General features: G+C 45.1%; 1 protein-coding gene across 11 annotated transcripts in view; it reads left to right on the plus strand.

Annotated features, from left to right (window-relative positions):
* Nucleotides 1-12,604, plus strand: part of usp9 (ubiquitin specific peptidase 9) — a 92,224-nt gene that overhangs the window by 64,686 nt on the left and 14,934 nt on the right. For all 11 annotated transcript variants that reach the window (XM_055870286.1, XM_055870285.1, XM_055870288.1 and 8 more), the window contains 7 exons: nt 5,599-5,789; nt 8,262-8,435; nt 9,132-9,273; nt 9,480-9,683; nt 9,949-10,519; nt 11,699-11,822; nt 12,098-12,332. In XM_055870286.1, coding sequence (XP_055726261.1) covers nt 5,599-5,789; nt 8,262-8,435; nt 9,132-9,273; nt 9,480-9,683; nt 9,949-10,519; nt 11,699-11,822; nt 12,098-12,332 — 1,641 coding nt within the window. The remainder of the gene's footprint in view (nt 1-5,598; nt 5,790-8,261; nt 8,436-9,131; nt 9,274-9,479; nt 9,684-9,948; nt 10,520-11,698; nt 11,823-12,097; nt 12,333-12,604) is intronic.

Here is a 12,604-nt window from a genome sequence, read left to right on the forward strand (position 1 = left end):
TTTGTTAAAATCAGATTTTATTGGTCACACACACATATTTATCAGATGTTATTGTGGGTGTAGTGAAATATGTTCCTAGCTCCAACAATGCGGTAATATCTAACAATTCACAACAATATACACATCTCAAAGTAAAAGAATGGAATTAAGAAATATATGTGAACGTACCAAGTACTTGGAGGTTGCTCTAAAGCTTAAAGGTGGAATAAACGAGTCAGGAGCAGGTTTTCTTAATTGAACAAAGTTCTCTATTGAGGTAATTTTTCCTTCTCAAACACTCCAACACAATCAAGGATGATACCCCAAGGAGAACATAAATCTTTTTCTTCACAAGAACAAGGAACACAAGGTGAGTATCTTTAAACTATAACAATCACGGGTGCGTCACCGCCTTCACGATCCTTCCTTGGAGAGCTCCCGTCGGGTGGTTGCCCGGATCCGTGGTGACCATTCCCAAGAGATGGTGTGTCCCCTTCTTCTCCTTTCCGAAAGGTACGTCATCTCCTCTGTAGAAGCAAACATTATTTTCTTTCTCCCCTCTCTGCTGGTTCCCTCCTCTCTCTTGTAGGGGAAAAATAATATCTCATTAGTACCGTCAGCTGTGCTTAATTGCCTCTGATCACCTTGACTGCCATGCCGGACTGGGCTACTGTCTGTGGGAGCAGCCTGCCCTCTGGTGGTCCTTCCACATACCTCCCCCCTCAGGACCGGACTGGAGGGCCAGGCGCCAGACGTGCCGCCGCCTTGGTCGCGTCGGGACAGCGCGTCCGCATTCCTGTTCCTCGATCCAGCCCCGTGGATGACATGGAAAGAGAATCGTTGTAAAGCAAGAAACCATCTGGCTATTCTGTTATTGTTTCTCTTACCGACGATCCACGTGAGGGGAGCATCGTCAGTAACGAGGGCAAACCTACGCCCGAGTAGGTAGTACCGGAGATAATTGAGGGCCCACTTAATGGCTAGGGCCTCTTTCTCTATGATAGCATATCTCTGTTCCCGATCACTGAGCTTCCTACATATAAAGAGAATAGGCCTCTGCTTTGCCTTCACCCTGAATTAGGACGGCTCCGAGCCCCTTATCTGAGGTGTCTACCTACACAATGAACTCTTGGGAGAAGTCAGGAGCACGCAGGACGGGATCAAAGCACAGGCTCTCTTTTAGCAACTGGAAGGTGTCTTCCGTCTCGTCCTTCCACGCTGCACGGTTTTGCAGGTTTTACTTGATGAGGTTTGTGAGGGGGTTGGCAATGGTTGCATACCCAGGGATGAAATGGCGATAGTATCCCGCTATCCCCAAGAAAGCTCGAACGTCCCGCTTCGTCTGTGGCCGCGGCCAGTCCCAAATGGCCCTGGTCTTTCCTGCCTGTGGGCGTATTTTTCCGTTCCCCACGGTGTATTCCGCTTCGGACAGACCCCGGCAGCATTTTTGGAATTGGCCGTCAGCCCTGTAGCCTCCAGGCTCACGAGCACTGACCGTAGTCGCAGGAGGTGGCTATCCCAGTCCTTGCTGTGGATGACCACATCGTCTATATACGCCGCCATGTACTTTTGATGGGGTCGTAGAATAGCATCCATGAGGCGTTGAAAAGTTGCCGCAGTCCGAAGGGCATCCTCACATACTGAAAAAGCCCCTCCGGTGTGGCAAAGCCAGTCTTTGGTCGGCACTTGCCAATATCTCTTTGTCAAATCCAGGGTGGTGATGAACTTGGCCATTCCTAAGCGCTCCAAGAGTTCATCCACGCGGGGAATGGGATACGCGTCGAATGTAGAAATGGCGTTCACTCCCCTAAAGTTGTTGTAGAACCTCATACTACCGTCCGGTTTAGTGACCATGACTATGGGACTGGACCACTCACTCGTAGATGGCTCAATCACCCTCATCCTTAGCATCTCCCTTACCTCGTTCTTTGCGATGACTCTGCGGGCCTCAGGAATCCCCTAAGGCCGGATATGCACCTTCTTGCCGGGTTCAGTGCCGATATGATGAAACAGGACATCTGTTTGTCCTGTTAAGGACGGGAATACCCTGCCAAATTGCATAATCAGCATGGCCAGCTGTCTTGACTGCTCTGGCAGGAGAGTTTGGCCACGGCGCACCTGTAGCAGGGCCTCCTCTTTTTTCTTGTCCTCCACGGCCATCAAAGCCACACCCTCCTCTCTCACATGGTACTTCTTCAGCAGGTTGATATGAGAGAGTTGGACCTTCTTCCTCCTGTCCGGTTGCTTGAGGAAGTAATTGACCGGTGATACCCTTTCCGTTACCTCGTTGGGCCCCTCCACTGCGCCAGCAAGCTGTGTTTGGCCGTGGGCACGAGTACCATCACTTTCTCTCCCACGGTGAACTCCCTGGATGTTGCTGACTTATCGTAGGCCCGGCCTACAATTGAGTCCGTTGCGCCTTCTCCAAATGCTACTTTACTATAGGCCAGTCCCTCATCAGGGTAACATGTTCTATCGTCGACTGGGACAGGCATGGTTGGAACTCCCAGTTCTCCTTGGCTAATTCGAGGATCCCTCGACATGGACTGCCGTAGAGCAATTCGAAGGGGGAGAACCCAGTGGACGCCTGGGGTAATTTTTGCATGGCAAACATTAAGTTGGGCAGAAGCATGTCCCAGTTTTTCCCCATCTCTGGACACCACTCTTAACCTGTCTAGGACTGGGGTTCTGCTAGCGGTACCACGTTCCGCTAGCGGAACCCCTCGCCCAACAGCCAATGAAATTGCAGGGCGCCAAATACAAATCAACAGAAATCTCATAAATCTAATTTCTCAAACATACAAGTATTAGGCACCATTTTAAAGATAAAATTCTCGTTAATCCATCCACAGTGTCTGATTTCAAAAATGCTTTACAGCGAAAGCTCCACAAACGATTATGTTAGGTCACCACCAAGTCACAGAAAAACCCAGCCATTTTTCCCGCCAAAGAGAGGAGTCACAAAAAGCACAAATAGAGATAAAATTAATCACTAACCTTTGATGATCTTCATCAGATGACACTCATAGGACTTCATGTTACACAATACATGTATGTTTTGTTCGGTAAAGTGCATATTTGTATCCAAAAATCGCATTTTACATTGGTGTGTTATGTTCAGTAGTTCAAAAACATGCTATGATTTTGCAGAGAGCCACATGAATTCACAGAAATACTCATTATAAATGTTGATGAAAATTCAAGTGTTATGCATGGAACTTTAGATACACTTCTCCTTAATGCAACCGTTGTGTCAGATTTCAAAAAAACTTTACGGAAAAAGCATAATCTGAGAACAGCGCTCAGAACCCAAACCAGCCAAAAGAAATATCCGCCATGTTGCGCCGTCAACATTAGTCTGAAATAGCATTAAATATTCACTTACCTTTGATGATCTTCATCAGAATGCACTCCCAGGAATCGCAGTTCCACAATAAATGTTTGTTTTGTTCGATAATGTCCATAATTTATGTCCATTTATTTCAAAATAGCTTCTTTTGTTAGGGCGTTTGGTAAACAAATCCAAAAGCTCGTTCAGGTCCAGTCGGACGAAAAGTTCAAAAAGTTATATTACAGGTCGAAGAAACTTGTCAAAATAAGTATAGAATCAATCTTTAGGATGTTTTTATCTTAAATGTTCAATAATGTTCCAACCGGAGAATTCCATTGTCTGTAGAAAAGCAATGTAACGAGAGATACCTCTCATGTGAAATGCGCCTGACTGAGAACGAGGCTGCTGGCAGACCCCTTAGTCAAACAGCTCCCATCCGGCCCCCCTTCACATGAGAAGCCTGAAACAACGTTCAAAAGACGGTTGACATCTAGTGGAAGCCTTAGGAAATGCAACATAACCCATATCCCACTGTGAATTCGATAAGGGCTGAGTTCAAAAACTACAAACTTCAGATGTCCCACTTCCTGTTTTGGATTTTTTTCAAGGGTCTTTGCCTGCCATATGAGTTCTGTTATACTCACAGACATCATTCAAACAGTTTTAGAAACTTCAGAGTGTTTTCTATCCAATACTAATAATAATATGCATATATTAGTAACTGGGACTGAGGAGCAGGCCGTTTACTTTGGGCACCTTTCATCCAAGCTACTCAATACTGCCCCTGCAGCCATAAGAAGTTAAGGACAACAAAGTAAAGGTATTGGAGTGGCCATCACAAAGCCTTGACCTCAATCCTATGGAAGACTTGTGGGCAGAACTTAAAAAGTGTGTGTTCTGATCAAAGGGGCCTACAAACCTGACTCAGTTACACCAGCTCTGTCAAGAGAAATGGGCCAAAATTCACCCAGCTTATTGTGGGAAGCTTGTGGAAGGCTACCCGAAACATTTGACCCAAGTTAAACAATTTAAAGGCAATCCTACCAACTACTAATTGAGTGTATGTAAACTTCTGACCCACTGGGAATGTGATGAAAGAAATAAAAGCTGAAATAAATAATTTTCTCTACTATTATTCTGACATTTCACATTCTTAAAATAAAGTGGTGATCCTAACTGACCTAAGACATGAAATTTTTACTAAGATGAAATGTCAGGAATTGTGAAAAAACTGAGTTTAAATGTATTTGGCTAAGGTGTATGTGGGGCGGCAGCGTAGCCTAGTGGTTAGAGCGTTGGACTAGTAACCGGAAGGTTGCAAGTTCAAATCCCCGAGCTGACAAGGTACAAATCTGTCGTTCTGCCCCTGAACAGGCAGTTAACCCACTGTTCCTAGGCCGTCATTGAAAATAAGAATTTGTTCTTAACTGACTTGCCTAGTTAAATAAAGGTAAAAAAAAAATAAAAATAAAAAATAAAAAAAAATATGTAAACTTCTGACTTCAACTGTGTATATATATTATATATTAGTACGAGCAATGTCGTAGTGGCATAGACTAGAATACAGTATGTAAACATTATTAAAGTAACAAGAGGAGGCGCTGTTGCGCCTTCTTCACCACACTGTCAGTGTGGGTGGATCATTTCAGATTGTCAGTGATGTGTACGCCGAGGAACTTAAAACTTAAAACTTTCCACCTTCTCCACTGCTGTCCCGTCGATGTGGATAGGGGGGGTGCTCCCACTGCTGTTTCCTGAAGTCCACGATCAGCTCCTTTTGTTTTGTTGACGTTAAGGGAGAGATTATTTTCCTGGCACCACTCCGCCAGGGCCCTCACCTACTACTGTTGTGTTGTCTGCAAACTTGATGATTGGGTTTGAGGTGTGCGTGGCCACGCAGTCATGGGTGAACAGGGAGTAGAGGAGGGGACTGAGCACGCACCCTTGTGGGGCCCCAGTGTTGAGGATCAATGAAGTGGAGGTGTTGTTTCCTACCTTCACCACCTGGGGACGGCCCATCAGGAAGTCCAGGACCCAGTTGCACAGGGCAGGGTTCAGACCCAGGGCCCAGAGCTTAATGATGAGCTTGGAGGGTACAATGGTGTTGAAGGCTGAGCTGTAGTTCCATTGATAGCTGCAGTTGATATTAGCTCCTTAGCTGAGACACTTTTATGGCACTGAAGATGTGGGGTGTTGCGGTAACAGAGTATGTGGTTTAAAACGTGTTCCATTGTGTGTCCTAATGACCAGGACCCAGCTTAACCCTGTGTGTCCATCGGCCCCTACAGAGTAATGTGGACCCACGAGATGAGGTGTTCAACTACCACCACCAGTTTGACGACAAGCCATCGCTCAGTAAGTCGGAGGACAGGAAGGAGTACAACATCGGGGTGCTGCGCCACCTGCAGGTCATCTTTGGCCACCTGGCCTCCTCCAGACTGCAGTACTACATACCGAGAGGCTTCTGGAAACAGTTCAGGTCAGTGGAGGGAAGAGAATGATTAACTGGAAAACCAGATGGGTCATACATACCAGTATTTTAAAGGCCCAATGCAGCTGTGTTTATTTCAATATCAAATAATCTGGGTAACAATTAAGTACCTTACTGTGATTTGTTTTCAATCAAAATGGTAAAAAATAAACAAACGTACACTATACAGTGCATTCGGGAAAGTATTCAGACCACTTGACTTTTTCAACATTTTGTTACTTTACAGCCTTATTCTAAAATTGATTAAGTCGTTTTTTCCATCATAAATCTACACACAATACCCCATAATGATTAAGCAAAACAGGTTTTAGGGATTTCACTTTTACATAAGTTTTCAGACCCTTTACTATAGCTTGGCACACCTGTATTTGGGGAATTTCTCCCATTCTTCTCTGCAGATCCTCTCAAGCGCTGTCAGGTTGGATGGGGAGTGTCGCTGCACAGTTATTTTCAGGTCTCCAGAGATGTTCGATCGGGTTCATGTCCGGGCTCTGGCTGGGCCACTCAAGGATATTCAGAGACTTGTCCAGAAGCCACTCCTGCGTTGTCTTGGCTGTGTGTTTAGGGTCGTTGTCCTGTTGGAAGGTGAACTGTCGCCCCAGTCTGAGGTCCTGAGCGCTCTGGAGCAGGTTTTCATCAAGGATCTCTCTGTACTTTGTTCCGTTTGTCTTTCCCTCGATCCTGACTAGTCTCCCAGTCCCTGCCACTGAAAAACATCCCCACAGCATGATGCTGCCACCACCATGCCTCACCATAGGGATGGTGCCAGGTTTCGTCCAGACGTTACACTTGGCATTTTGGTTTCATCAGACCAGAGAATCTTGTTTTGCCTTTTACTGAGGTTTGGCTTCCGTCAGGCTACTCTACCAAAAAAGGCCTGATTGGTGGAGTGCTGCAGAGATGGTTGTCCTTCTGGAAGGTTCTCCCATCACCACAGAGGAACTCTGGAGCTCTGTCAGAGTGACCATCGGGTTCTTGGTCACCTTTGTGACCAAGGCTCTTCTCCCCCGATTGCTCAGTTTGGCCTGGCGGCCAGCTCTAGGAAGAGTCTTGGTGGTTCCAAACTTCTTCCATTTAAGAATGATGGAGGCCACTGTGTACTTGCGGACCTTCAATGCTGCAGACATTTTTTGGTACCCTTCCTCAGATCTGTGCCTCAACAAAATCCTGTCTCTGAGCTCTATGAACAATTCCTTCGACCTCATGTCTTGGTTTTTGCTCTGACATGTACTGTCAACGGTGGGACCTTATATAGACAGTTGTGTGCCTTTCCAAATCATGTTCGATCAATTGACTTTACCACAGGTTGAACGCCATTCAAGTTGTAGAAACATTTCAAGGATGATCAGTGGAAACAGGATGCAGCTGAGCTCAATTTTGAGTCTCACAGCAAAGGGTCTGAATACTTATGTAAATAAGGTATTTTTGTTTCTAATAAATGTGCAATAATGTCTAAAAGCCTGTTTTTGCTTTGCCATTATGGGGTATTGTGTGTAGATTGGTGAGGAAACACTTAATTTAATCAATTTTAAATAAGGCTGTACCTAACAAAATGTGGAAAAAGTCAAGGGGTCTGAATACTTTCCGAATGCACTGTGTGGGGCATACAGCAATCTAAGCTCTGTAGATTTTGCTGCGAAGAGAGAATCACAAGATCATTTGTTCTGGTATGGCCCCTATGTAGTTTGGTTACAGTTTCAGGAGTGTTTAAAAAAAAAAATCACTAAATTCACTTAAAATGTACCTTACAAATAGCAGAGTTGGGCGATTTGGAAAGCTATAGTCAGTCAATAATATAATACTTGTAGGAAAGGTTTTCATCTTTAAGGAAAATCTGTGGTATACCATTAGAAAGGTTAAACATTTATGTAAAACATCACAACACAATTGAAAAATATATGACACATGGAAACCAAATGGTTGTGGTCTACGGTGATAGGTGGGATGGGCTGAGGGATGCGATTGAAGAGCTCATGTTCAGTCATGTGTTATTGTTATGTGATTGCTGTATATAAAAGTGCAATATATGTCAAATATATATGTAAATTGTGATACTGTATGTAGAATATATGTATATGTAGCAAAAAAGTTGTCAAACTATGTGTCCTCCAAAGAGGGGGTGGATGATGGGTTAATGTGAAAAAAATAATAATTGAATGACATCGGTGTGCATCGTGTGATTTTAACCAATTATGAGTAGGCATGTCATTAACAACACTTACCTTCATCTCTTTTTTACTACAGATAATAGAAACACGCCATTTACACATGTTGATGTTGGGGTGGTGCTGTGTAGATTGTGAATATGAAGTAGAATATTCATTTTTTTTATTCCCTTCAAATATTTTGAAATACTTGACCTACACTCGATTTAGATTGCCTCGTACAATGGAACCAGTGCTATAGTCCCAGAAGTGCTTCTTCACCTTTCATCCCTTCTAACCTCATCCCCTCCTATAGGTTATGGGGTGAGCCGGTGAACCTGCGAGAGCAGCACGATGCCCTGGAGTTCTTCAACTCTCTAGTGGACAGTCTGGACGAGGCTCTGAAAGCCTTGGGTCACCCAGCCATGCTCAGTAAGGTGCTGGGTGGATCCTTTGCTGACCAGAAGATCTGCCAGGGGTGCCCACATAGGTAACTCACACACCGCCATAGGAACAGATCTAAGATCAGTGATATCTTGGCAATTCATAACCTCAACCATTATGGGGGAGAATGTGAAACTGACGAGATCTGGTCTAGGGGCAAAATGGACCAATGCTTATTGTTCACGCATCTCAGGGTAATTGATTTGAAGATGTGCATTTCTGCAGAGAGAGAGAGATTTGTTTGTAGTGGTTTTATATGAGGCTGCTTCAGTGTTTAGTCTCCCTAGATATCCAGGTTGCCTCTCACCATTTTCAAATTTTCTGTCTTGACATGTTCCAGTATAACATGTCTTTGTCACTACCTACGTCACATCCTTATCTGCTTCAATAAAATACAAAGTGGTATCGAGCAGGATGGAGATCAGAGGTTATGATTAAGGTATACATTTAACGCCCCCACAAACCACGCCTCCAATAATTTCCCAGTGTGCCTTGCCTTTTTCAATTGCATTATGGAGTTACCCCCCATGACTATATTTGTTATTGACAGAGACATTGTTGAAGTCTTTCATTTTCAGTCCTATGGCCTTCACCAAGTGAATATTTGCATGAAAATCCGTCACCAATTGGATGGAAATCTAGCTAGTGAAACCAGACCCTAGTCACTGCTGTTGCCTAGAGTCGGGTTTATGAGACTATACAGTGTTGGTTGAAATGAATGTGGATATTGTGTGTACTACAGGTATGAGTGTGAGGAGTCGTTCACCACTCTGAATGTAGACATCAGGAACCACCAGAACCTGTTGGACTCAATGGAGCAGTACGTCAAAGGAGACCTGCTGGAGGGTGCTAACGCATACCACTGTGAGAAGTGCAACAAGAAGGTAAGAATAATGTTTTTCTTATCAGATCTTACAATTGAAATGTACCAATAGCCCTTTTTCCTAACTAGCTACATTCCTATAGGCTTTCCAGGGTTGTAGCAATAGCCTGCTTGCCCAGTAGTTCTCCGGGAGGAGGGTTAGCTTAGGCCCCCTGACCAGAAGGCTAGTAGCAGTAACGTGTTGGTCGTCTACCCCCCACCCTCCAGGTGGACACAGTGAAGCGACTGCTGATCAAGAAGCTTCCCCCAGTGCTAGCCATCCAGCTGAAGAGGTTTGACTACGACTGGGAGAGGGAGTGTGCCATCAAGTTCAACGACTACTTTGAGTTCCCCAGGGAGCTGGACATGGAGCCCTACACAGTAGCCGGGGTGGCCAAGCTGGAGGGGGACGACGTCAACCCAGAGAACCAGGTTAGGGATGGCATGAAGATGACACAGATTATTACATTGTGTGTAGAAATACGGAGTAAATGTATATTTGAATGATTTCATAATGTTGTAGTTGTCGTTCTAACATTTCAGATAGTTGAAATTAGAAATATTTTATGTCAATGAATTCAGATGGGATCACATTTAAAGTGTCAGATGTCGTCATACCTCACTTTGGAGTGAACTGTCCCTTTAAACGAACCAATTAAGTGGTTCACATAAATAAATTATTGTGTCCTGCCCTCAGGTGATCCAGCAGAACGAGCCCTCTGAACCAGAGCCCCCAGGCAGCTCCAAGTACCGCCTGGTTGGGGTGCTGGTCCACTCAGGCCAGGCCAGCGGCGGACACTACTACTCCTACATCACACAGAGGAACGTGGGTGGGGCAGACGGCGAGCGGAACCGCTGGTACAAGTTTGACGACGGCGACGTGACGGAGTGCAAGATGGACGACGAGGAGGAGATGAAGAACCAGTGCTTCGGAGGGGAGTACATGGGCGAGGTGTTTGACCACATGATGAAGAGGATGTCGTACCGGCGTCAGAAACGCTGGTGGAACGCATACATCCTCTTCTACGAGCGGATGGACTCACTGGACAAGGACAGTGAGCTGGTCAAATACATTCAGGAGCTGACCATCTCGTCCTCGTCCAACAACAAGCCGTCGCACCAGGTCAAGATGCCCGGTGTAATCGAGTGCAGTGTGCGCAAGCAGAACGTGCAGTTCTTGCACAATCGTATGCAGTACAGCCTGGAGTATTTCCAGTTTGTTAAGAAACTTCTGACCTGTAACAGTGTCTATTTAAACCCTCCGCCAGGTAAGTGGAACACACACACACACACACACAAACACACACACACACACACACACACACACACACACACACACACACACACACACACACACACACACACACACACACACACACACACACACACACACACACACACACACACAGGCTTCAGAATACCTCCTTTTGAGTTTTAGAGTTCTTCTCGGGGTGGGTGTTGCTGCTACTTTGAGGTTTTGTTTGTCTTCTTTGTTCTCCCCTGTTATTTCCCCTGCTAATGTGTACAACCCAAGAAGTGAGATTGATATTACTGTGATTTGCCTTTTTCATTTGTGCACTGTGAATGGCCCAACCTCTCACCTTAGTACCATAACAAGGCTTTTTATCACTGTAATAGCGACATGACTTTTGCTTTATAGGAGATACTTTCATTCCTTTCAATATTTAAAAAGATGAAAGACCCCCTCGTTTTAATCTTACCACTGGTAGCACTGTATTGGAGATGTATTCAACTTCACCGCCCCCTTAGAGAGTTGTATGGAGAGGGAGAGTGTAGGATGGCAGAGCTGAACGTAACATTGGCTGACTGTAAACTGCAGCAGTTTCCTCTGCCTTCTGCATTATTAATGCAGCCAGCCAGGCTACAGTGTACTGCTGTCTGTCTGTCTGTTGCACGACAGGCACAGGGAAATGAACTGACTACTGCAGGGTTAGCCATCCGTGTAAAAGCACTTGGTTGGGATGAAATGCTTCAGATCATGTATGTATGTATGTATGTATGTATGTATGTATGTATGTATGTATGTGGGTGAAAGAGGGGGAGGTTTGTTAGGATGTGTTTGCTTCTTTTTAGTGTCATGTGTGCAAACGGACAACTGTTCTCGTCAATGTCCCCAATTTCAGCCTCTCATTTAGAAGTAAGCAGCAAATTAGGTCATACGCTATTTGAACAGTGATGAGATTCTCGGATTCGGCTCCAGTGACTGACTCACACATTAACTTTGAAATTGAAATATCTCGCTCTGTGAAGCTCAGGAATAGTCTCTTGCTGAATATTATTCAATATCAACTTAATCCTTCACTAATTTGCATTTAGAGAAGAAACATTAATTTTCTTTCCTTTTTTCATTGAAATGTTTCATTAGGAACTTTAATGTTAATTTGTGACTGAAGTCTGAAGCGATGTTTGTTGTTTGGTTGAATCAGGACAAGACCATCTACTGCCTGAGGCGGAGGAGATGGCTATGATTAGTGTTCAGCTGGCTGCTAAGTTCCTCTTCAGCACTGGGTTCCACACCAAGAAAGTAGTGAGGGGGCCCGCCAGTGACTGGTGAGTACTGTCTGTCTCACCTTTCAACTTTGACCTGTGTTCAGATGTTGATCTGAGTGAAGGATCTTTGTTTTATTATTCTATGTTTTGTTATTCCTTTCTATCCCTGTCTCATCAGTCTCCCCTTTCTCCTCCTCGCTATTTATCTCCACTCTCCCTTGCATCATTCTCTCCCCTTCGGAAACTATCACTGCTTCCTCCATCCATTGACACATCCCTCTCTCCTCTCCCCTTTCTCTAATCACATGTGTGTATCTCTCTCTCTCCATCCCCAGGTATGATGCGCTTTGCGTCCTGCTGAGACACAGTAAGAATGTACGCTACTGGTTTGCACACAACTTCCTGTTTGCCTACGCCAACCGCTTCTCTGAGTACCTGCTGGAGTGCCCCAGTGCCGAGGTCCGGGGCGCGTTCGCCAAACTTATCGTCTTCATTGCACACTTCTCCCTGCAAGACGGACCCTGCCCCTCCCCCACTGCCTCTCCTGTCGGAGCCTCCACCCAACCACAGGTGAATGGGCTGGTTCTCCTATTCCTAAAACACAAACTATCAGGATGGTGTTCAGTAGGCATGAAACGGGAGAAACGTTTTGAAACAGAGCAGGTTCTACCTGGAATTGTCCAATAAGAACTCTTGTTTTCGGCTTCTGTTATCAAATGTTACCCCCCGTTTTCATGCATACTGAGCATTACCCCATACAAGCAACTTTTCTCTGTTCTTGTGGAATATGTTTTAACTTCCCCTCTCACTCTCTTTCTCTCTCCCTCCTCTCTCTCCCTCCT

The sequence above is a fragment of the Salvelinus fontinalis genome, chromosome 19 (assembly GCF_029448725.1).
Source record: "Salvelinus fontinalis isolate EN_2023a chromosome 19, ASM2944872v1, whole genome shotgun sequence".
Lineage (NCBI taxonomy): Eukaryota > Metazoa > Chordata > Actinopteri > Salmoniformes > Salmonidae > Salvelinus > Salvelinus fontinalis.